The sequence below is a fragment of the Sciurus vulgaris genome (assembly GCF_902686455.1).
Source record: "Sciurus vulgaris genome assembly, chromosome: 3".
NCBI classification, from domain to species: domain Eukaryota; kingdom Metazoa; phylum Chordata; class Mammalia; order Rodentia; family Sciuridae; genus Sciurus; species Sciurus vulgaris.
The window spans coordinates 115002564-115028545 of NC_136463.1; the positions used below are offsets into that span (position 1 = coordinate 115002564).

Consider the following 25982-nt stretch of genomic DNA (forward strand, 5'->3'; position numbering starts at 1 on the left):
TGGCTGGTGTGAAGTGGTGGAGTAGGGCTAAGGTCAGAAAAATTATGGGGACAGGGAGCAGAAAAAACAGGCTTGTAGTCATCCTAAGAATAAGTCTTAGTGGGGAAAAGAGTGAGAAAGTCACATGGGGCCAGTAAATGAGGATTCCTGAGTCCACCTGTATTTGGAAACAGGGAGACCAAAACATTTTGTGCAGATGTGGGCAGCTGCAGGGTGAACAGATTTTAGGCACATGTCTAGAGATGTTATCTTTATGAAAACACATGTTCAGACTGGGATACACCTGCAAGTGTATCAGTGTGGTAGCAGTGTGCCTAAGATCCACTGCAGGGAAGGTTTGTAAATTAACAGCTCTCACGTGGAGAATGGAGGGCTGCTAATTTGCTGCAATCCAAGACATTTTATGATGTGTTACCCCTTCATTTTTCTTCAATGTGGCTTTCACGAATTGCTATTGAATTCACTGCTAATGAGTTGCTAATAAATTTATGCATTTATCCATTTTTCTTCAATTCTGTCCTGGACATTGGTGAGCTGGGGAGGAGACCTTGAGTCTGAGGTCAGAAAACATTATATCTACACAATAAGACTGAGATGCAACTGGATCTTATGAAAAAGTAAAAACCACCCTGGAAAAAAAACTGTCTTCCCAGGCCAGTTGATGCTGGTGCTGCTAAAACACATCCAACAGAAAGGCCAACTGGGAAGAGGAGAGAAGACTCATTAGCAACTGTGCAGGATGATGAACTGTATCCAGAAAAAGAAATTAATTTATCAAGAAATGTATCAGGAACTTATAGCAGACAGAAAAGAAAGCAGACATACAACCAATAGATGGTTTATAAGATAGAACCAATAATTCTAAATTATGATTTATTAAGTAACCAAAACACAGGTGAAACAAAATTTCTGTAGCTAAAACAAAGATCCTGGTCAGTTGCTGAGAGATTTTTTTTTCTCTTTCTGTCTTAAAATATTAAAAAGAGGAGAAATTAATTCAAGGCCACAGTGAGTTCCAAGTGAGAACAGGTATAAGAAAATCACAAAGAAATCCTCCTTTCACCGATGAGGTCAATTAAGCCTAAAAGTTACTGGAAACCATGATTTTGAGTTTTTATTTTAATGTCTATTGACAATCTAGGAAACTGTTGCTCAACCCCCTAAGAGAATGGACCAAATTTTCCTTTGTAATAGAAATGTCATTAGATGTCAAAATATCAGTAAGCCCAAGGGAGCCACTTCAGTAAGAATAATGATTGCTGTACAGATTGACAAAAGATAAAGACCAAGCAATGTTTCTTCTACTGTAACTGTTTCCAATAAAGAATAGCTAGCTGGTGACACAGAAGTGACAAGAACCTTATGGGAAAGTGACTCATTCTAGTGCTTAAAAAACCCATTAGACATAATTAGGGATTTTAGAAAAGTAGGAATCAGAAACTTCTCAGAAAAGATAGGTGTAAATCCATTCTTTTGAAAAAGAGAAAAACATTTTAGAATTAAGAATATAACAAATTTGAGAGAAGAATGGACAAACTTTAGATTATGTAGAAGGAAATGAGAGGGAGGGTGGGTATGAAAAACGGTGGAATGAGACAGACATCAGTACCCTATGTACTTGTATGATTACACGAATGGTATGAATCTACATCGTGTACAACCGTAGAAATGAAATGATGTACCCCATTTGTGTACAATGAATCAAAATGCAGTCTGTAAAAAATTAAAAAATAAATAATTTTTAAAAAATTTTTAAAGTGAAATACAGAAGTTAGATATATTAAAGGAGATGTTACTGATACTGTATTGCAACTGTCATCCAGGAGCCCTGATCTCAAATTTTTGAATTCAGCAGAATGGGCCCTCTGATGAATTTTATAAATCCCCATTGTAAATTAGTACTTGTAAAATAGAATACAACTACTACTTTTAATCATTTGTATATGTAGTTCTATTTAATATTTCATTTGATTAGAGGACTTTTATACTTAACACAAAATACCATGCTGTGCCAGGGTAGTTCTGTCCCAGGTCTGAGAGGTACTGACCCATCAACCCTGGGAGACTGGCAGATGGTGCCACCTCCAGCAATGAGCAGCCTCATCCATGGTGGTTCAATCTAATCTAATACAATGCCAATATGATACAATGCCAATAGCATCTTTTCCTCTGTGTGCCTTGACAAAATTGGGAAGCTCCTCAATGAAAGAAGGGACTCTCAGTCCTTCACTCAATTCTTCACAAATCTGATTTCTTACCCCATAAGAGCTGTACAGTAGAGGGGCCAAAGTTAATTTCTCCAGAAAGAACTAAAGTGTAGATATTTCATACTCACCATCAAGAGCAGAGGTGAGGGCAGAGGTCACACTTCCTTGCGAAAGATATAAAGGCAAATCAAGACAAGTGGGTGTTTCAGGAGACAGGAGTCTTCCAGACCTGCCACTTCCTAATTTTGTGACTCCAAGAAGGTTATTTAACCCTCTCTGAGTCTCAGCATTCTCAATTATAACACAAAAGGACTCAAGCGTAATAAGCTATTACTGGGACTATCAGATCGCCTGGGAAGCTTTTAAAAACACTTGATAGCGGTAGCAAGGATACATGCCAGGAAATGTCTACAGCACTTCACACTGACCCACCTAGTCCCTACAAAAACCCATGCTGCAGATGCTGTTATTACCCTGGCTTTATGGGTGAGGAGACTAGGAAACAGAAGGCTGGGAAAATAGTCCAAGCCAGTGAAGAGCCACGTGGAGAGCTCTAAGCCTGAGTTGTTCAGCACCATGGCGTGTCACACTGCCCCTCTCCAGGTCTTTCTCAATAGTCTGATTCAGAACCCATGCAAGGGGCTGGGCATATTGAGTTTAATCTTGGTGAGAGCTCCTCACCAACAGCCAGTTGATGAGAGATGTAAAGTTCTGCAATTCATCATGGAGATAAAGAAAGTTCAGTAAACTTTTTAATAATGCTCCAATTCTTCTGCCTCAAAAAATGGAGCCCATATTAATATGGTTTTTAACAGTTTATTGCATGGTATTAAATTTAAGCTAAAGAAAATGAATAAAGGGATAGTGGGGGAAATCTAAGAGACAAAACATAGTCCTGTCTCATTATCAGTGGGGCACTGGTTTCTGGACTCCCCCTCTAATACCTAAATCCATGGGTGCTAAAATTCCTTATAAAAAATGGCAAAGTATTTCAAACAATGCTCATCCTCCCACATACTTTAAATCATCTTGACTTATAATGCCTAATATGATGTAAACATTGTATAAGTAGTTGCTTTACTGTATTGTTTAGGGAACAATGATAAGAAAAATGTCAGTACATTTTTGGTACAGATGGAGATTTTTTTCTTCAAATATTTGCAATCTGCTATTGGTTTAATATAGTCAGTGCAACCTACTGACTATATTAACTGACAAGGTTCACATAGTCACTGAGGTAGACTAAGCATTAGAACAAAAGCTATGCTTTATATCAAGAGGTAGTGTAACTAAATTTCATAATTTGTGGTGTGGATTTGGAGGGGAAGATGAAACCTTTTGGAAAAACCTTTGGCAAAGATCAGGGTTCCTGTCCAAATGGGCTAACATTCTGTCCAATTTGTTTCTAGGACCACAAGTGACTGCCTCTTTGTTCCATCTTTAAGGAAACGGTCCTTATACTATAAAAAAATGTCCTCTATAAATGTGGAAATCTAAAACTGTCCATGTAAATGCTGATGTTTATAAAAACATTGATCTCCCATTCTGGGGCACATGACACTTTAAATAGAGGCAGGAAGATGCTACAGCATAAACAAAAAATGAGGAAGAAAAGCGGTCCTGGCCCCATAAGCAATTTAGACAGGCTTAATCCTGGTATGGCCAGGTCAGTGAGGACACAGCCAGCCAGGAGGAGGGAGAAAGTCCATGTCCCCTGGCAGAGCCACGAGCTTGGTCACAACTGTTTGTGTTATGAGTCTACTTCCTCGCTAATTCTAGATACCCCATTTATGGAAAGCCATCCTCCTCTCCTCCCACTCAGTCCCATGGCTCACTTACAAAATTTCTTTTCAGAAGTCTACAGTATGAAGCCAAATGATCCTAATCAAGGGAATGCAATTCATTAATCAAAAACCAACTTTCAAGAAACTAACACCCTACTAAAAAATATTCAAGAAAATAAAGTGTTGGAGAATACACAGATCTTATAACTGCTGACCACAAAGACTACCTTAACTGAAAGTTTCTAATACACTGTAAATGATCAGTGAGTAATAAATAAATAGGTTGTGTATTCCAGCTGACAAACAATGTTTAATGACTAGTCTCCTCTCTGCACTGAAGATTCACCAGTCTGGAATTGATGCATTACTTCTTTCCATTTAATAGCCACACCAAAAGTACACAAGCTCATAAAGCAAACAGGCACTCAATTTGAAAAGTTCCCCCAGAGAGTGGATGAAAATTTCCAGGCAAGAATAAAAATAAGCTCTTCTTCCTGATTCCCATATCTGTTAATGATACCAAACTCCCAGTTTTCTAGGCTTGAGTTTTACAGTCATCTTTGAATCATCTTTCTCCTTGGACACACCCTCTAGTGCACATGAGTCAAGGACAAACCCTGAGGAGGTCTCTTTACCTATCTTCTTGGTGAAGTGCAAGGCTTCCTCTTGTGCTAAAGATACCCCCAAATTAGGACTCAAAAAAAAAAAAAAAAATATATATATATATAGCACTACAGGGATAGCAGCCAAACTAGTTTTCAGTCCTGGGTTTGCCTGCCCCTTCCATCCTGAAGACTCAAATGCCAAGCTTTTTCTGATACCCACCCAACCACATGTAATCACTTTGCAATCTTGGTTGTCCTTCGTCTGTCTCACATTCTGCTATACATTATGCATGAAGTTTACCTTCTGCACAAGACAAGAAATTGGCTGAAGGCAAAAATGTGTCATAGTATAGCACCTAGCAAAATCACTGGCATACTGTTTAATAAGTATTTGTTAAATTAGATAAAATGAATTCACCACTCACTTCACCCCAAGAATGGCTCAGTCTTCTGTTTTAATCAGGCTTACACCCGTAGAAAATTAAAATGCTTCTCCCTGCCCATTATTTTCAAAAGTAGTGATAGGTTTTGTCAATGAACTCTAAAAGAATGTTTCTTTAAAAATGTTTCTTTTTAATCTATGCACAACCCCCCTCAGGCATCAAGCAAATGACAAATTACAAATACATTCTTTGTACTATGTAATCTTAGGATGTTACACATTAAATAGCTAACCTAGAGCTGAGCTTCAATGACCAGCTACACCAAAAAGGGATTACTCACTTAGACATCAAGAAAGGTGGATTTCTCCTGCCTCTACTTCAAGCTTTTGATCTTATTGGCTATTTTTTTTCTTTCTTGTTTTTGGTACTGTGGATAGAACCCAGGAGTTCTCTACCACTGAGCTACATATCCAGCTTTTTTCTTTTCTCTTCTTTTTTTCTTTTGAGACAGTCTCACTAAGTTGCTGAGGCTGGCCTGGAACTTGTGATCCTCCTGCCTCAGCCTCCTGAGTGGCTGGGGCCACAGGCATGCACCACTCATCGTACTTGGCTTGTAGCTGCTAGCATTATTTAGGCATTCCTATACCACATGGGATTTTTCAACAAGCATTCTCAAAATTTTAATTTTGGTTGACACATACTAACTGGATATATTTACAGGGTACAGTGTAATATTTTGATATATATATTTATATTATATCATGATCAACTCAGAGAAACTGGCATAACCATCACCTTAAACACCGTTGTGGGGAGAATGTTCAAAACCTCTTTTCTAGCTATTTTGAAATATGCAACACTTTTAAACTGCAGCTATTCTATTGTGTGACTAACACCAGAATTCATTTCTCCCACCTGTAACTTTGTACTTGCTGACCAACCCCTCCCCATCCTCCCCTTCTACACATTCATTATGTACTAAAGATGGAGAAAAGTCAAGGGAGAGGTTGTAAATTTCTGAGATTCACAGTAACCCAATAAAGAAATTCTAACAAAAACCAGCACAACTGCCAAAGATATTAGAGGCTTTTATTCCTGATAACACTACCTTTAACTTCATATAAAAGTTAAACACACCCAACGTGCTGCTACAGAAATTCAAGGTTCTTCTAATGAACATATAGTTAAAACACTGCACTCAAAGAGGAGAGAATGATTAAAAAAAAAAAAAAAATCATGCGGTTATGATCACTGTTTTCAGTGCTGGCTTCCCAACTAACTTGAGCTGAGGCAAATATTAAAATTAGCTTGCCAGCCAACTGTGCAGTATTTGGGCATTATAGGAGAGAATGGCTCTTTATCATGCCTAGGAATAACAAAGTGACACCCCGAATAAAAAGGTCAACTGGCAGTAAAGAGGGCTGGCCAGACATCTAAATATCCATGTTTACCAACGGAAAATTAGACACAACTGATATTTCCTGCCAAAATACCAAATGCATTCATACAATAGGTACTTGGTGATAAATAATATTTGAGGTTTCAGCTACTCATGATGATACTGAAAATTCCCGACCTATGGTAGTTTTAAATTTTGCTGCAGTGTGTGTTTGAATCACGGGCACCCTCAGCAGAGGGAAGTGAGCCACACGTCCAGGGAAGAAGCATAGCCCATCATCCAGTATCCACATTTCAATCAGCTTTTGCTCTGAATTTGTACGAGGCAGCTCTCAAGGATTAAACACTGTGTTGATTTTGGAGAATTGAACACACTCTAAAAATCAACTGATAATTCTAGGGAGAAAATTGAAGAAAGAGTAAACAAAGGCTTAAGTGAGATGGCTTTCTATTGGAAAGCAGGTATTTATTTCATGTTTTTTTGTTTTGTTTTGCTTTTTTGTTTTTTTTTGGGGGGGGAGGCTAAAATTATGTTTGTGAAATTCTGGGATTTCCAGATGTCTTCACATTATATCTTGGTTTGTAAAAGATCTACAGGACAAAAAGCATGTCTCCTGTCAAAATTCTTCCATACCAGAAGGGTACTGAAGTGAGACATGAACAAGGATACCACACGACCCACCCAAGAGAGGAACGGGGCACTCCCTGAAGCACTCTGTTTCTCCTGAGCACTCAATTCTGCTTTTCTGCTTTGGGTTTTTTTTTTTTTTTTTTTTTTTTTTTTTTTTTGGGGGGGGGGGAGTGGGGGCAGGGAATCATTAAGATTGTGTATTTTTCTCAATCTCAAATGTGTTCTATGTTGGGCTTTTCAACTACATGGAAACTTACTGGAAGAGAGCAAAGAGTTAAATTACAATTAGTGATTCAACACTTTGACTTCATAGATTGGCATTTCTTTTTAAAAGGATGAGACAAAGTCTGAAAATTCCACATCTTAGATCATACTTTTCAGCAAAATGCTCAAGTTTCTTGGTTTAAGTCCTCATCGTATTATTTATTATGCATCATTCCATTACGCTAGCAAGCCGACTTCCAAAACTATTGCTATTAGTATTTGGTGTATTGAGAATCTTCTGGATCAATAAAGAACACTTAAAGGCTAAAGACTACCTTTTTAAAGAGGAACTTTTTTAAAAAGTTAATAAGGGAGTAACTATTTTCCAGTTTATTTCTGTTGACTTTTCTTTTTCTTTCTCTAAGAAATAAAAAGTTACTGGATATGGTCATCAGTACCCTTGTGAAATGAATTCTAAAAACTCAAAAATTTTAATGACTACAATATTGACATTTGTTTTTGTTTATGACACTATAAAGCAGTGGCTGCAGCAGTAGCCTAATCATTATGAAACAAAAAGGATGGCCACTGAATTTCAGGGAGGAGGGGACTCACCTTTCAGCAGAGATTGCTGAAGGGATCTTAGAGTTATAGATAATAATAGAGGTAGAGAAAGAATAATCACATCAAGTTGTCCATTTTCCTATTAGTTGTTCTAATTTCTTTAGACAATCAACAACCAAACATATTCTTAAATTCAGCACTCGACAAATGAATGAGTGGTTCCAGAACAGAGCTGCCTCTGGGGAGCCCTGCAAGAGGATGGGGCTGCAGGGCCAGGAGAGGACTCCATCGGCCAAGCCTTTGCTATACTCTCTCAGTTAGCGAACTCAAGCTTTCTCTTCATTCCCAGCTAAAATCTTAGTCATTTTTAATTAGGCTTGAATATTGACCCTGTCATCTCCAAGACACCCTGCTTCAGTCCCGGCTCCTTTCCCATCCCCTCCCTCCATAGCCCTGGGCCAAGGGCACAGCTTCTCTGCCCTCAGAGTCCTCTCCTTCCTCAGCCAAGCTCCCTACAGTGCTCAGAATTATCAGGACAAGAGGGTGGGGGCAGTTGATTATGCTTCTCTTCCACACCAATGCCTTAACTCCAAAGTTTCTGTTAATCGAGAAGAAACTCTAGACTTAGCTTCTTATTCAGGGTGTTGGCAACATGTCCCAGTCTCTGTCTCATCACTGTCCTCCATACTCAGTCTCCACTCCAGGCACCTAAGGCCTTGGCTTACTAAAGGCTGCACACCAGCTGCACACCAAGGGGCTCTCTCTGTGATTCCCCCCACAAAAAAAAAAAAAAAAAAAAAAAAAAAAAAAAAAAAAAAAAAAAAAATTTCTCCCTTTCTCTGGGCTTTTTGAAACATCCAAGCCTTCTTGCACCTCTAGGGCTCTTCTTAATACTTGATGAACAGCAATAGTTGCACCTCACCCTCGGGAAGCTTTCCTTGTCTTTGAGGTCAGGGTGTGTCTCCTCCCTGAAAGCTACCATGGTCTCCTCACATTAAGGTTAACAAAGCTTTCCTTTGGTTTCTCACGGAATGCCACAGATAAAAACATTCACTTTATTCTGTCTGAAATTATAGTTGTTCCTGTCTACCTCTGTTGACCTGTCTTGCTTTTCTGTACCACCTTTTAAGATCTATAGTGCAGTCGAAATAATCAGGAAAACTTGCAGAGAACAGAAAACAAAGGGGTAGGAAATAAAAATGTACTGGATATACAACCGGGGAAACTGGGTATATTTCCAAAATACTTATTTTCATTTAGCAAGTCATATCATAATTTCATGTTTATAATTACCATCATGTTTTAATGCATGTTGAAACAAATTAGAAATCTACTGATTGAAAGAAACTGTTTAACCAACTGTTTAGGAAAAGGTGCTGTACAAAAAAAGAAACACTTCTTGTTTTAATATCTGTAGAATATTCTTCCTTTAAAATAAGTTGTCAATACCCTGAGCTGTCTGGACCTTTTTATATGATATTAATGCCCTGGTGATCTTAAAGCCACCCAGTCTTAGCCAACAGAGACCTTTATACTTCAGCTTCCACTACAAATCAGGAAGAACTGTGGACCAAACCTTGCACACATACACTCTTTTTATATCTTCAAAAAAAGAGAGTTTAAACAATATAAGATTATACATGCCACAGTAATGATTACAAAAAGGAATGAATCTGGGTGGGTTGCATGATCACAATCTGGTGGAATTTTTTTCTCCTTAGTTTTAAATGTTATATTAAATATATTTTCTAGTAGTTAGGATTTTGAGATGCAAAGAAGGATTGTCAGCGACAATTCTGTTCTAGGTAGACAACCATCTCTTTTAATGATATTATAGATTGAGCATTCCTAATCCAAAATTCAAAATCCAAAACTTTTTGAGCACTAACATGATACCACAGGTAGAAAATTCCTTACCTCATGTGATGCATCAAAGTCAAAACACAGGTGCACTGAATACATTGCATAAAAGTAACTTCATGCTAAGTGTGTAAGGCATACATGAAACAAAAATGAATTTTATATTTAGACCTGGTCCTAGTTCCAAGATTTCTTATTATACACATGAAAATATTTCAGAATCTGAAAATATCTAAAAATACTTCTGGCCCTGAGCACTTCAGATAAGAGATACTCAACCTGAATTTGATTCCAGATCATAACCTTTCAACAAAAGCATTATCTGACCCATTTTACAGGCTATGGACTGATAAATAGGTACTTGCCTCGTACTAAGGTAGATAACATGGGAATCTAAAAAGCTAGCAACACTGACCAAGAGGACTGTATAGGCCAAGTGAAGATGTGAAGATGATATGCTGTTAGCATTACATACTGCCATAGACATGCTGCTAAATATTGTCACAGGCCCTTGGAGAACAGAACTGTGTGAGGTGGTGATATATACTAAATAAGTAAGGAAATAAGAAGGAGAGTTATTAGTGTGGCCCAACTGTGGAGGAAGCAGGAGAGCTTGGATTGGCTTGCAGATGGAGGATGGGAAATAAGAAAGCTCTTGAGGAGAGGTGGCAGCCAGAGCAAATGGTTCCCACCTGTCACACTAAAGGGAGCAAGGAAGAAAGCCCCAATCTTCTATCAGTGAAAAAGAAAATTTAACCAAATTATATTGTCCTATTGCATACATGTACAAAAAGGTAACAAGGAATCCCACTATTATGTATAATTATAATGCACCAATGAAAAAAAAATTTTTAAGTTTTTTTTTTTTTTAAGAACCTACAGGATTTGGTGACAAAGGGAAAATAAAAAGTGGTCAATCAATCATTGCTCTAAAGCTTCACACTGGGGAGAGTAAATATGGGAAAGTGACAGTTTGGAGAGGAAGGAGATAATGATGAGTTTGAGGTTCAAATAAATTATTCAAGTGGAAAATGTGTAGGAAATTGGAAAGAGTAGAAAAGAGCCCTCTGAAAGGATGATCCTACAGAGCAACCAGAAAATAAAACAGAAGAAGGTAAAGAGTTGAGGGAGAGAGGTGGACAACAGTTAAAAACAAAACTAGAGAAAATAAGGAACATTTATGAGTCCAGTGTAGTTTCTGCTGAGAACAAGTAGACAAGATACCAATGGGTAAGATGGCAAGAAAATAAAAGCAAAAGAGTCCTCAAATCATGTGTCTAAAAAGGAATTTGCCTGAGGAGCCTGAATGGGAGAGATATTCTATTGAAAAATATTTATAATGACAATACACTTGCAGTCACAGTCAAGCAGTACATACTTGGCTTGATTTCAGAGAATGGGAGAATTAAAGAGTATCTGAAGGTCAAGGTATAGTAGATTATTCCTTTCTACCATCCAGACCATTCCACCTCCTAAACTTGCTGGCTACCCACACTGATGTCATCTTTTTCAGTAGAAATGGGGAACAAAGTTGCAACAGCCTGGGGCAGTCATGAGATTCCCAGGTTTCTCATACACATTTCACAATTTGGATGTTAACCAGAGCTTGCTGGCTTCTCTCATCAAGCATTCCTAGAAAATTTATCTGCTTTCAGTCCACATTTTCTGATCATTATCACTGCCACCAGTAAGGTCCTTATCCAGGTCTCCTGAGTTAACCCCAGGGGCCTTCCACATGAGCATCCACTGCCCGTGCCCTCTCTTCTTCACCATGGTGGCCTACACTTTACAGTGCCATGAGTCCTTCAGTGTGGGAGGCTGATTTTTCACTGTCATCTCTTTTAACATCACAACACCTGCCTGTTCACTGTCCTTTCTTCTAACATTCTAGCACCTCTATGTTCCACTCCAAGCAGAGTACTGAAAAAATATTGTTTTCCTCTCTAGTTTATTTAGAATCTTCATGCTTTACTTACCCTTTGGACTTAATGCATTTTTGTACAAGGAGGAGACTACTGTAAAGATTTGTGGGTACCTTTTCCCATCTCTGTTAGATAGATAGCCCTGTAAAAAAGCCAAGTCTCTGGGACAGCCAAATCCTTAGTTTCATCTTTGCCGCCTCCCAATTCAGCCTCATCAGGTCAATTTGTCATTAAATTTGTTATATTCTTTTTGTATTTAGTTTTTAATTTTTTACAGACTGCATTTTGATTCATTGTACACAAATGGAGTACATCATTTCGTTTCTATGGTTGTACACGATGTGGATTCATACCATTCGTGTAATCATACATGTACATAGGGTACTGATGTCTGTCTCATTCCACCATTGTTCATACCCACCCTCCCTCTCATTTCCTTCTACATAATCTAAAGTTTGTCCATTCTTCTCTCAAATTTGTTATATTCTTAATTCTAAAATGTTTTTTTCTTTTTTCAAAAGAATGGATTTACACCTATCTTTTCTGAGAAGTTTCTGATTCCTACTTTTCTAAAATCCCTAATTATGTCCAATGGTTTCTTAAGCACTAGAACAAGTCACTTTCCCATAAGGTTCTTGTCACGTCTATGTCACTAGCTATTCTTTATTGGAAACAATTAAGTCCAGAACAGGAATGCCTTTTTCATTTTCTGTATGTTCTAAGACACAAAACTGTCAGCAAGTCAAATCTGGTGTTTATTAGATTCTGTGTTAAATGGAATGAAGTTTCCAGCAGATTCTGAGATAGTGTCCCCTATTTTTCGATGTCTTGCCTCTGTACAATGCATATCAACCAAACTATCATCAGAGTTTAATATCCAACCCAGGATTTTTGTAAAAGCCTCCCTTTTGCAAATGACAGAAGGGAGTGAGGGTGGCAAGCACTTATTGCCAATACTGACACTAGCAAAGAGAGTAATGTTTACACATGTTAAAAAAAGTCATACACGTTGTAGAGACCAAAAACAAAAAAGGAATTACTATTCTAGGGAAAATGATAAAATACTCTTCAACTATGTTTAGAATATAATGATTTGGTAAAAAAAAAAAATACTGGCTCAATTTTTCAAATATGGTTACTGTATATAAAGCATGACATCTCTCTGTTATTTTATGGTTAAGCATCCCCTTGACATCAACACTCACCTTACATATTTCAAAACCAGCTGAGAGACAATCAATCTTTTGAAATCCTCTCCCCCTTCTCTTATACCTCAAGAATTTGAGAGTTAGCTTCATACTTTTGTTCCTTACAAAGTTACATTTTTAGCTCCTTAGACTTTATGGCGCTCTATCTACCTGTAATTATGCTGCAGAAGCATAAGAAGACACCAATGAAAGGCCAACAGCAGACAAGATAGCAAAAGGCCTATTTGTGGTCTCAAACAGCTGCAACAGGGCAGGGCGTGCTTGGCAGGGTTCCCGTTGCCTCCAGCCAGGCACAACAAACCCCAAAAGCTGGACATGCTTTCAGAGCAGACCCTAGTGCAGGGCATTATCTCACTGTCCTGAAAGCCAAGGGCTGAAACTCAAGTCAAGAGGGCTGATCAAAAAGGGGGACATGGGAAAGGCACAGAGGGAAGACTGAGAGTGATGGCTTTCTAGAAAGCTCTCCAGACACTAAAGGGGCTTATAGAAGGCCAGGTGTTACTTTTAGTTCCAATTTGGAAATACTGCTCAAGTTATTTTTAAACTTTTTCTGCAAAAAAGAAAAAAAGAAAGAAGAAAGAAAGAAAAGAAAAAAGTAATAAATCTGAATTGTACCCAGGACAAGAGAAATGAGATGCTGTCAATATTTTAAAATGGGAATGTTTTGAAGGGAATAGAAAAGATTCTCTAGTAATAGTCTTTATCTACAATTATGCAAAATTTCTCTCGTAAAGGACCATTACTGTCCTAGGATAAATAAAAAAGTGCTGTAATATGTGTAGGCATTTATTGCTCAATGCGATTTGATGCGTTCAGTCTTTATACAATGATCTTTGCACTATATGGTGCTTCTGGCTCCTTAGTTTAAATTAGTGCTTTCTTACTTAGCTGAGTTAATGTAATTGCAGCAAAGTAGCACATTTATATTCTATTCATCAACAACATTAGCATATAATGCAAATTTACTTTGGAAGTTTATGCACATGCACACATTTCTTCATAAGATTAAGAAAATGGAAGTGAGTTCTTATTCCCAAAGAGACACGGTGAAGGACTGGGACACAGAGCTACAGGTGCTCATGAAGAGTGACTAATGTTGTCCCAGCAGGAATTAAGAGTTTGACACACATTTAGGATGAGCTTAGATAGTTAACTACCTCTCTCACAAATATTAAGAACTGAAGTTTCTCTTATGAGATAGACCGGTACCTAGAGGGGCTCCCATGAAAAATGAGCACTCCGAAAAGGGATCTAAGCATAAATTTTTTAAAAATTCATATTTTATCTCTCATATGCCCACACAGTGAAATTCTAGTGAGAAAATGCTCCAATTTATTTTGTTATATAGACATTTTGCTGCTGGTAATATTGAGTAAGTATCCAAGGACTTAAAACTTGGAAACCCATTTCATTGTTGCAATTCTGAGCATTAACATATTTGTCTTATACACTTCCCCCATGACACAATTTTTATTATCTATAATAGGATCAGGGAAATATTTAGCAGCTCAAACAAGAGCAACTATACTTACGGTTGACAGAGCTTCACCAGGTCCTGGTCGGTGGTGTTGGGGGGCAAGCCTCGGATGTACAGGTTCGTTTTGCTTAGCTGATCCCATCCTGAGTTGCTACTACTGCTACTGTTGTTATTACTGCTGGTGGTGCTGGGACTGGGGGGGGCCATGGGGTGCGCTGGGACCAGAGACTGCTACAAAACAAAGACCAGGAATGTCAGAGCAGAAAGGTAAGGACCAGGCACCATCCTTAGTCTGTATGCATTCCAAAATAAAAGCAAGGTATAAATACAGATCACCTTAAGCTACTTTGATGTAAAATTTTAATTTACATATTAAAGATCTATTCATTCTACTAAAAACCACCTCTCTCCTTCAGCATGAAATAACAGCATTTTACTCAGAAAATTCTCTGTGTGCACCTTAAATGTGACTAAATTTATATAAAATTAATTTACTCACGTTATAAGGAAGATATCTTCTAAGATTCAAATATTAACTTGCATGATGTCACATGATAGTATCTTAATATACAGTGATTTAGAAATCACTAGACTTTTGAAAAGGTTTTCAAATTCTGAAGAACATTTGATTAAAAATTGCTGATCATTTTATTAAGAGGACTCAAAAAAAAATTATCTTCCAGTGTAAGGAAGCTCGAATTTAATTCAGATCCTCAAATAAGGATGACTGCCTCGTAGGACAGGCACATGGCTTCATTGAGACATATGGGTAAGCGTCACAGGCATGCTGTCTCTAGTTCTGGCCACCCTTGTGAAATTCAACACCGGTGAGAATGGTGTATAGCTGGAAACCTTCCCAAGCCTTGCAGACACCACCCAACTCTTGCAAAGAAACCAAGATCGTAGTGTGGTTTTACCACCAGCAGCCACCTAGGAAGAATGCCTGTGGCTGTATCCAAACCAGATAATGCTTTGTGAACCAATGGGACGAAACCACATTTCTCCACCCAGATGCCACATGTGACTTCTGAGGAAGTTAAATGGCTCAGTTTGAGATGGGAGTGAGTACAATGCCAAGTGTCCTCATAGCAAATGCTCAGAAATTTTGCACCAGAACAGGAATTTTTCACCTCACATTTTTTTTAAGTAGGAAGCATACTAACCCAAGGGCATCATGAATATTAACAGTTTGAATATTTAAAATTAAAACTAATATTCAACAAAAATTTCAAATCTTGTAGCTTGGCTTTTGCTACCACAGACAAGAAAACTGGACACACAGATCAAAAATACCATTCCACAATGGAAAGCTTGAAAAGCAGACCCTTTGCAATAAATATGCCTTCATGTCCCTCACCAGCAACCTCAGCTACTTACTGCAGGGTCTGGGTTCTGTACCTAGTTTCTGCCACAGTCAGTTTAATTCCACACTAACGTAATACACTGAGGTCTCAAGTAATTTAGACAAGCAACCATTTCTTCTAGTCCTATAATTTCTGCATTCTTCTTCTCACTGCCTAAGGTCCTTGCTAAGATATCACGAGCCAAACACTATTTAAGGAGCTTCTCTTTTAGAAGGAGAGTAGCAAAAAGGGTTCACAAATAGTCAATATGCATATGCTACATATGTCAGGCTGAGCATGAAATGGGAATATCAGTATTGCTTAATTCAGAAACGAAAGTATCCTGAGATCACATTTGAGCAATCTATTGGATTCACGTCCTTAATGAGTAGTTGCATATGCTTTCCTCACATTGCTGCCCTTTCTCTAAGGGCTAAAGGCTCTACTTTCTAGACATAAACTAAGGACTAAGCCCTGGGTGGCACCTCAGGCCCCAAGGTTTGCCACAAAGGTCTGTGATTCTTCCCTGAAGTCACCAAATTACAACCTGCATTTACACAACCCTTCCCCATTTCTCACACCACTGAGGTGCTGGGAAGTAGCACCCACACTGGTATTCCTGCCCAAGTCTCTACCTGTCATAGAGAACTTGTAACTATAGGCAGAACCTAGTAAGATGGAATTTTCCCTCAAGCCTCCTTTGATTAGTTTATGAGACCGTATCCCAGGGCACAGGGCACACTGGTATTCACAACTGAACACAGGATGTTGGTTACAGCTCTTCGTGGATAAAACAATCACTGAGATGAAGGGCTAGGAATGTAGCTCAGTGGTAAAGAAATGGTATAACAAGTACCAGAGCCTGTATTAGATTCCCAGTACTGGAAAAAAAGAAAGAAGGAAAGAAAGAAAATTACCTTTGACACCAAGGAGGAGACTTGGAGAAGTCATCAGAAAAAGCTGTGGATCAGGTCCATCCTCCCCTCTGAGTGGGATTACATCAACACCAAGCAAAAGCACCACCAAATACTGCCAAGACTGCGTTCCTAGCCTGCACTTGCTCTAACCTCTGCTTTTTCTAGGGTGGAAAGGGAAGTGCCTGGCATGGGCTTGTAGGATTAAAGACACGTTTGGGGGTAATTTATTTGGAGATTATTTGGATATGTAAGTAGTAGATTTTTATTAATGTATTTATTTTTGACAGAAGAAACGGACCCATGATTTACATTTCTGAATCCACAGAGCTGATTTAATAAGTTTGACAGGCGTCCATATTTATTACAGTGATGTTCTCTCGCTGTGGGAAGCAGGTGGGGAGAGCATGAAGCCTGTGCCTTCTGCTTCCCCACTCATCTGCTCTACTAGGGAATGAATCTCCCAGAGTTCTGATCCCGGGAGCGAGAAGGGGGATCCTGAGTACATTCAAGAAGGACAAGGGGCCTCTGGTGAATTCTACATAGAACAAAGTTCAAATTCAAATTTTATCCAAATACCAACTCTTTCTCCCATCTAAATGAAGACAGAGAAAGATACTTGTAGTGTTGTAGGTGGTCAATTTTTATATTCTGGTGCAGAAATTTTAGTCAAAAGATTAACTTTTTAGAACTGACTGAATCCAAAAACATAACTTCTGATAAGAACTATACACATATTTAAAACAGAAAATTCAAACACAATAATGATGTTTATTCCCATTCAGAATGGGTTTATACTTTCGATAGATCAGTAATAATCACCGTCACATACTGACTGTTTACTCAGTGCTAGACACTGAGCTGAGTACTTTCTAAGCGTTATCTTACTTAATCCAATGAGAGAGGTACAACATTGTTCTCCCATTTGGTGGATATGGAAACTGAGTCCTGGGGCTGAGTCTGTGGCTCAGTGGTAGAGCACTTGCTTAGCAAGTGTGAGGCATGGGGTTTGATTCTCAGCATGGCATATAAATAAATGAATAAAATAAAAAGGTCTATCAACAACTAAAAAAATATATATTAAAAAAAAAGAAAACTAAGTCTCAAGAGAGGTTAAGTACGTGTCTTTCTGTGTCTGGCTTATTTCATTTAACAGAATGATCTCCAGTTCCATTTGTGTTGATGGAAATGACAGGATTTCATTCTTTTTATAGCTGACTAGTATATATACTACATTGTCTTTATCTTTCATCAATTGATGGACAAGTTGTTTCCATTTCTTAACCACTGTGAATAGTCCTGCAATAAATATGGGAGTGCAGGTGTCTCTTTGACACCTGTGTTGATTTTATTTCCTTTGGATATGTAGCTGGGTGCATGATCCCACTCAAATGGGGAAATCTAAAAAAGGTGATCTTACAGAGGTTGAGACTGGAATGGTTGTTTACACCAGATGGGGAGAGTAGGGGTGAGGGAGAGGCGACATACATCAATGGGCACTAACTTACAGTTTTAGATAGGGGCAAGACGTTCTGATGTTCTATTGCACAGAAAGGTAACTATTGATAATGACAATAAACTGTACATTTAAGAAACCTAGAAGAAAGTAATTTTGAAAGATTTTGCCATAAACGGTCAATATTTGAGAAAAACATATTAATCTGATTTAAATATTACATAATGTATGCAGATCAAAGAATCATGTTACCCCATTAGTATGTACTACTTTTATGTTTTATGTATTGGTTAAAATTAAATTTAATAATAATTGAACTGATGCAGAATTTTAAAAAAGAATGAATTCTGCCATGGCTTTTGAAAGTTAAAGCACATATATCTGAACATTAGAGTCAGCATGTTAGGAAGGTTTGTCTTAAAAAACAGTGAAGAAATAAACCCTCACTCCTGGACTGAAATACAAATACTGACAGGTCTTTACAACTTGAGAACTTAATAAATTTAAAGCAATTACACTTTGTAGTTGGACTATGAGTTTTGAGAAAACAAATGGTAAACTTAAAAAACAAAAAACAAACAAACAAAAAAAACGCTTCAAACTCCTTTTTTCATTGCTGATTGTTTTGTTTACTGCCTCTCAAAATCCCTCAGCTGCCTTGAGATTTGAAAAGACCCCTATGGAAGAAACCTGTAACTAGTTTAAACACATTCCATCAAATTAGGGAACCCAATGGCTAGATGGCCACAGTTAAATGCCCATTCATCTCCAAAGAGTGTAAGAGTTTATCTCACCCTTCTCCAGCTTACATTTCCTTGGTTTAGGTCAAGTAAGCAGGCTACATTTTTGTTTCCCAAGTAGGGAAAATTAACAAGTTCAGTTTTCTTGACTTATCTGGGCTTAATCTGCAAGCCAAATTTGATAGAAAACAAAGTTAGTAGTGAATGAATGGGTGACCCCTTGCATTCCCTGCTTAAGTGATGCGACATTAGCAGGAAGAACATTTATTAGCACTCAGGAGGACTTCCTGTGTGAGGCAGTGCTCAGGGAGCACCTCCTGTGTGGGCAGCAGTCAGGGAGGAAGGACTTCCTGTGTGGACAGCACATAGGAAGCACCACCCATATGGATGGCACTGGTGCCTCCAGTTTGTCAGGAAGACCCCCCTAGTACCCTGACACCAAAAAGTAGGATCAACAACAGGCACAGGCACCTGCACACAGGGTAATTCTATTTTCCTCTCTGTCATAAAAGCAGCCCCCACCCAGAGCCACACTAACAAGTTTCTTCTATACAAATAGTCTAAAAGTCCTTTATAGAAAAAGCAAAATTAGCCACCTGTAAACCAAAATGCATTAGTAATCAGGCACATTGTTATAGATTTTTATTCAGCAAAGAGAAAAAAATGAAGATTTGTCATTTAAAATTCTATTGTGTCATTTCCTTCCTATTACTGATAGGATTAAGAAGAGTGCTCTAACCAATTTTAGAGCTTTAGTTGTCCTCTGGTTCCCTCCTTACTTAGTAACCTAAGAATTCCAGTTACATGTTAAAGGGAAAGAAACCTGGGTTCTGCCTTTTAATTTCCTTCAAGTCTTCTTTAAAGCTACCATTCTTACAGGTTCAGAAGGTTATAGTCCCCACCTCTGTGGTCCCTGCAACACACACACATGACCACCACCACCACCACCGACACCGCCACTGCCCCAAACAGCAGAGAAATTTAACAGATCAACTATTTACTTTATCAAGAAGCAAAATAATCACTGCAGTTGTTCCTAAGAGCAGAGAAAAGTATGGAACAATATTATGTCCACCAGCAAATAGCATAAGCTCAAGCCTGGCATGAACTGAACGCTACGCAGAGACGCTGCCTGCTACACTAATTTCCACGCACTGATTCATCTCCCTATGACTTCATGATACAAAATAAAAAATTAAAAAATAAATTAGCCATTTCATGGGATTATCAAACAGAGGGTCACTCAAATGTGCCTATTTAATCAGTCAGAATACTTTGTTTTTTTACAAGGACGAGGAAAGAGAAATTCTGGTGCAAGGAACTAGAAAAAAAAAAAAACTAAGAGGTGGATGATGAATTGGTGAGAGCTGAGAAGTTGGCCAGGAAGCAGAGGTACTTCCTGGTAGGTCAGAGCACGAATGCCTGAGGACCAGGGCATCAAAGAACGGGTCCTGGTTACTGAAGAGTGACAGTGTCTCTTGACATATACAGTGTCTCACTTGTAGGGTGGAAATAAGGGAAAGATCAATCAATCCTATTTGAAACAAGGATATTAAAGCTTAAATCACACACTAATTAGTTCATGAAATGGGTTCTCAAACTTCCACTGTTCTTTATTTGGAAACAAACCTCATAGCCTCTCAAGATGATGAAACTAAGCAATAGACTATTAAATATTTTTGTTGGTTTTAAGCCTGTCAAAAGAAAGGGATCCATGTTATATTAGCTATTCTAATAAAATCTAAAAATAAAAATTTCCCAATGGGCTTCATAATTAATTCTTCAAGATATCTCTCAAAGCTGATCCTTGCATGTAAAACTGCAATCTCCGCATAGAAATTTCTTTACCTAAGTTCATGAATAACGCATCATTGTCTTCGCCTTCAGATAAAAGAAATAAATATAAGACCTGCATTGTTGAATACAACATGACTGATTGAACACATGGAGATCATGCAGCAGATGTGAAAAGCAACTTAAACAAAAGGGAAAAGTCCTTAAGGATCAAAAACAGCTTAGACAAGCTCTTTTGGGCAGAGGTAGAGGCTATAAAAGGGGGAGGAAGAAAGGGTAAAGAAATATTGAAAAACCATGGCGTAAAACACTCAATACAACCTGTGGTCTCTACGGTCAAATTTCCCTTTCAGATCCCACCAAGAAACTAGATTTCTTACAATTCAAATATATTTTAAGGGCAGTTCTATGCTCCTGCATGCAAACAGCCTTAGAGTTCTGTTGTTCCCTCCAATGGTGGTTCTGAGAACCCCAGTGATTTGCTGAGTTGTCCACTGACTCCTAGAGGCCAGGAAACACAGCAGGGCTCTCATGCTATTCGTCTTGGTTTTTGTAACATCATTTCTAAGTGTATGTGTGTGGGGGGAGGCAGGAATTGAGAGTATTAGTATTAAAGACAAACATCAAGAAGATACCAGATGGAAGACATTAAGTTATTCATTGGGAAAACAGGAGGGCCAAGAAAGAGAGGCCTACAGCAATGGTTTCAAAACTTCCTTGCCAGGGAACACATTCATTAGGAAGGAAAAGTTTTTAACAGTGGGTTTCTAGCCTTATCTACTCCTAACTGTACCCCATCTAATGGGGTGGGATGGTACAGTTTCTAAAGATAGGAAGAGTTCAACCAGGGGCAGATAGGGAGGAGAGAGGCAAGGGACATGACAGGGATGAAAAGGTTGAGGGAGGTTCCCCAGAAGAGATGGATGGCCAAGTGAGCTGGTTCATGTCACGTTAGAGTGAAAGGAATGGGAAATCTGCAAAGGTGGGTGGGTGTGGACAGTCAAGGAGGCACCGAGATACAAACAGGACACACCAAACACCTTTCTCCAGGAAAGTCAGTGAAAGAGCCACCTGGCTGGCTCAGAGGGAGCTCCGGTGAGTTGGTGTGTCAGGGGGGTGGGAACCATAAAGGTAGGAGGAAGAACCTGAGAAACAAGGCAGACTGGACATGTGTCACAGGTCATCACAGAGTCTCAGGGTGAAAAGAGAATGTAAAGATGATAAATGGGGCTGGGGATGTGGCTCAGTGGTAGAATGCTTGCCTCACAGGCTCAAGGCCCTAGGTTCGTTACCCAGCACCACTAAATAATTAAGTAAGCAAGCAAATAAATAAATATGATAAAATAAAGAGGATGACTTGTGGGCAATTTAAAACTAGGAAAACTCTCCTCCTCCCTCTACAAAAATCAAAAATTGCTTAAGAGAAAAATCAGAATACCCAGAACAAAGTTCCACGTAGACCAGAAACCGGAATATCATCTATGGCAGTTCACTTTCTCCTGTGTGGAAGGAGCAAGTGAGACGGAATGTCTTCGAGGCTCCCTTCCAGCTGCCAAGGAGTCTGGCTGGATACTTCTTGGGGACTCTGGCTAAGGCACATCACAGCAGAACCCAGCACGCCTTGTGCATGCTTACCTGTCTGCCAAGCAGTCAGAAAAATGGAAGAGAAGGTTACACAGCAGATCCCAACAATGACTTCCACTACCACCTTGTAGCTTAAGACAGAAGAACTCACATTGTGGTACCACTTTCCTCCACCTCTCAGACCAGCTCTGATTCTCTACTTGATGATTCTGAGGAATAGTCTAAACACATAAACTGCACAAAAATTACAACAAAGCCTAAAGGAACAAATCTAAAACAGAAAGTAACATTCAGAGCTCCACAAACTGGAGCTGGCAGCCTGGCATCTTCGTGTCTCAACTTGTAATTACTATTAACAAGTCGTACCTCACACTTCTTCACTCACTTTTATATAAAAGAACTACGTAATAGCTCTGAAACCACCTTAAAATAAAATTCAAAATAATAAGCAAATTACATCCCCCAAACCAGCTATTAGAAGATGGTAAACATAAAATCCCGCCCAAGTTCAGGTGTGAAACTAATTATTCCTCGAATTCAGAATGCAGGTGTGCAGTGTTCCTCTCTTTCCTTCTGAGACCCAAATGAGGAATTTACAGATCCACACCATTTTCTTCCTCAACACAGAGCCTTGTGAAGGGGATAAGAGCAAACCCTTCCTTTCCTTTTTACTCAAAATAAATTGAAAAAAGAAAACTTCCTACGGGAAGTGAAACACTGCTTCTGCCATGACAGTTCCGTACACCTCTGCAACATCCTGAATTTCCTGCCTCCCCCCAGTGGAGTTAGGATTCCAGGGCTGACAACTTCCTCCCAGCTGTTTTCTAAAATCAATCTACAGTACAGTTTGTGTCTTCACTTAATCTTTCCTGTAAGTAAAGAATTATCGCTGAGGTTGCAAAGTTCTGAGGGTGGAAATTACCCATTCTAAAATATACTTTCTCCACATTAAGTAGAAAAATTATAAGCAAGCTACAAAAAAAATTGAACGAATTTATTGAAGCCTACTTATTTATTTCTTTTGGATACAGAGGGATATGTGAGTGAGTTTGCAGTGTTATGGGCTTCATAAATTAGCCCCTAGAAAGAAAAAGCATTATCTGTACTGTAAGGAAACTGAACCAGTGGTATTTGAAATCATTCCATTGTAATAAAACAGGGAACAAAATAAAAAAAAAAAAAAAAAAAAAAACGAAGAATCTTATCTGACAGTATGATAATTTATATACAGACAAAGGAAAATATCAACAGGAAAGATTTTTTTAGTTAATACAACTCAAAAACTAATATTTACAAAACAAATTTTAAAAACAATGAAAAATTAAGGTTCCCATTTGTTTCGTTCTCATGTACATCTGATATAATATGAACAATTTATAGAAAATTACTGATATCAGCATAGAGTAACTTTTATTAGTTCATGCATTTCTAGATACATGTCTGTGTGTGCAAAGGAAGGGGAGTACACAATTGTCTCTGTGCTATATTGCCTAGGATGGTGACTTAAATTTTTTTATTTTATTTTTTGCCCAATATCACTTTGGAAATTAGCTTCTTTCCTGAGATCTCCATTTTACAAAGTGGAGGTACTTACATGTACAGGCACAGGCATATTATATGGAAACAAAAGTTTGGTGAAATAGCATTTTCCTTTACTCTATGAAATGTACCCTGATATTATCTTTTTGACTTTATTTTGTTTGGTAATGACAATTGATTTGAGACTCCCATTAATATTGCCACCTCAGGATAAAATCAGTGGTCTGCAACCTGATGTGCATATTACTGGCTTAATAGTTTAAATGCAAATCTGACTCAGCCTGGGGGAGGGGGAGCGGTGGGGGCGGGGTTGGCAGGGTGCGTTTCTATCAAGCTCCAGACTTTGTTCTTGCTCAAGGCAGGACTCCGGTTTGGGGGACCGGAAGGCCCCTTCTAGCTTTAAGGAGGAGCAAGTTGCACCTATACACAAAGTGAGATTAAAAATGTTTGTTCCACTATTTCCACTCCAATATCTGATTAGAATAACAAAGCACTGGAGCAGGGATGGACATCTGAGATCATGTGACTCAGTAGTTCTCCACGAAAGAATAACAGAATCTTGAAGATGGCAAGATGGGGAGTAGAGGAGAGCATAGTAATTTTACTTTTGGCTTTAAACATGTTAACAAACGATAACTGAATCTAACCCCTCACTTTTCAGGATATCTGGGGCCTGGACAAGTCAAACCAATCGTCCAAGGTTGCACAGCTCAACAGCAGAGTTAAGTCTGCAGACCCACCACCAATGCCGTCAAGCATCAGTGGTGCCTGTCTACTCAGAGGATGGTGATTCAGGCCAAGCTTTCTTAATGAGTATTTAAAAAAATGAGCTGAACTGATATGCTAGTCCTGTTAAGACGTCACAAAAAGCATACAGTTTTTGTACAGCCTCTTTACATCTCGTTTTATCCGCTGTCCTCTTCTAGATGGATTGCTCAGATCTCCATGCCTACTAGACATCCAGTTTCTTGTTTTAAAAAGAAAACTCACACTGCCTATTAAATTTACAATTCAAAACTCTTAAAAATGTTATGTCATTCATTTCTACTTTTCATGTATCTACATTCAAAATTTGTGACTAATACACATGATGATCATTAATTGTACCTTTTATGAGAAAATAAAAGTTTGATACCTGTCAGAGAAGTACATTAGGGTCCACTGACACGATTAGAATCCCTTGAAGGGGTTCTAGGCCTCGATTAGAAACCCTTGAAGACCTAATAGAATCGTCTACCCATGGTCTAGTTTCCCTCCATATGTCACAAATCCAGTCACTTTTGATTTCAACCTATTTCTTTAAAAAAAAAAGATGGAAAGATCTTAAGATATTTTCCTTTCACATACTCTAGTGTTTGCTTTTGTCTTACAGCCTCACGATGCACACTATATTTCACTACATAATCTTCACCCTGCATTAATGTACATTCACAAGTATTCCATGCATCCTACTCTTGTACCAAAGACAGCTTACTAACAAACAATTTTTAAGTAATAATGCCACATTTTTTTAAAGCTTCACATAATGGTTACACCCCACTTTTTGCCAAAAAAAAAAAAAAAAAAAAAACTGGCATCAAATCTGCAACAATAATATGATAAAATACAGGTATGTTTTTCTCTAAGAAGAAACGATTTTCCTGCAGAAGTCCCCAAATCAATGTGAACCCGGATCCCTCAGCCCACCAAGATACTCTGGAGAACTGTTTTTCACATTTGACCTAAGTATCTGCCCATTTTCAAAAGCACATGCCTTCTCACAGGTCAGATCTCTCCTTAGCAATACTGCCTATTTGGACTGAATATCTACCCCTAACAACCATTGAGTCTTCTCCTTCAAGGAGTCAGCCCCTGTGCTAGTGTCTAACAACTTCACTAGGATGGTATCAACCCTGGGACGCTCAGGTGCCCTGGAATCTAACCAAGGCAAATGCAGGCTCAGTTCACTCCTCCCTTCTTCTGAAGCAGATAAACTGAGGTAGAACCTCACTTTGTGAAGTCAAATCTGTGAACAGTTTTCAAATTCTACATAATCCAGATGTGGGTTTCTTCTTTTAGTTTAAAATTATTTCACAATACTCTGTTGAGAGTAGGGATTTAATGTTCAACAAGAAAAAAGTGAAGATATTAATCTTACTGAACACCTTTTCATTTTCTGTTCATCTTTAGCAAAAAGAACTAAAGATGCACACTGTTAAGCAATGAAAATGTCAGAGAGCTTCTTTCCCAGGGAGATTTGGGTAATACAGAGTTCTAACTATCCAGAAGAGAGGCCCTGAACCTCTGTGTATCCAAGGGTCTGGTGTGGGGCTCACTGGGCAGCACAGCACTTAGTTCATATGCTTGCATTTTTCTCATCTTTTTCTTTG

General features: G+C 38.5%; 1 protein-coding gene across 8 annotated transcripts in view; it reads right to left on the bottom strand.

The window, feature by feature from the left end:
• The window catches only part of RBMS1 (RNA binding motif single stranded interacting protein 1), a 204802-nt gene that overhangs the window by 72027 nt on the left and 106793 nt on the right, over positions 1-25982 (bottom strand). For all 8 annotated transcript variants that reach the window (XM_079131820.1, XM_079131814.1, XM_079131816.1 and 5 more), the window contains exon 2: positions 14299-14474. In XM_079131820.1, the coding sequence (XP_078987946.1) occupies positions 14299-14474 (176 nt within the window). The remainder of the gene's footprint in view (positions 1-14298; positions 14475-25982) is intronic.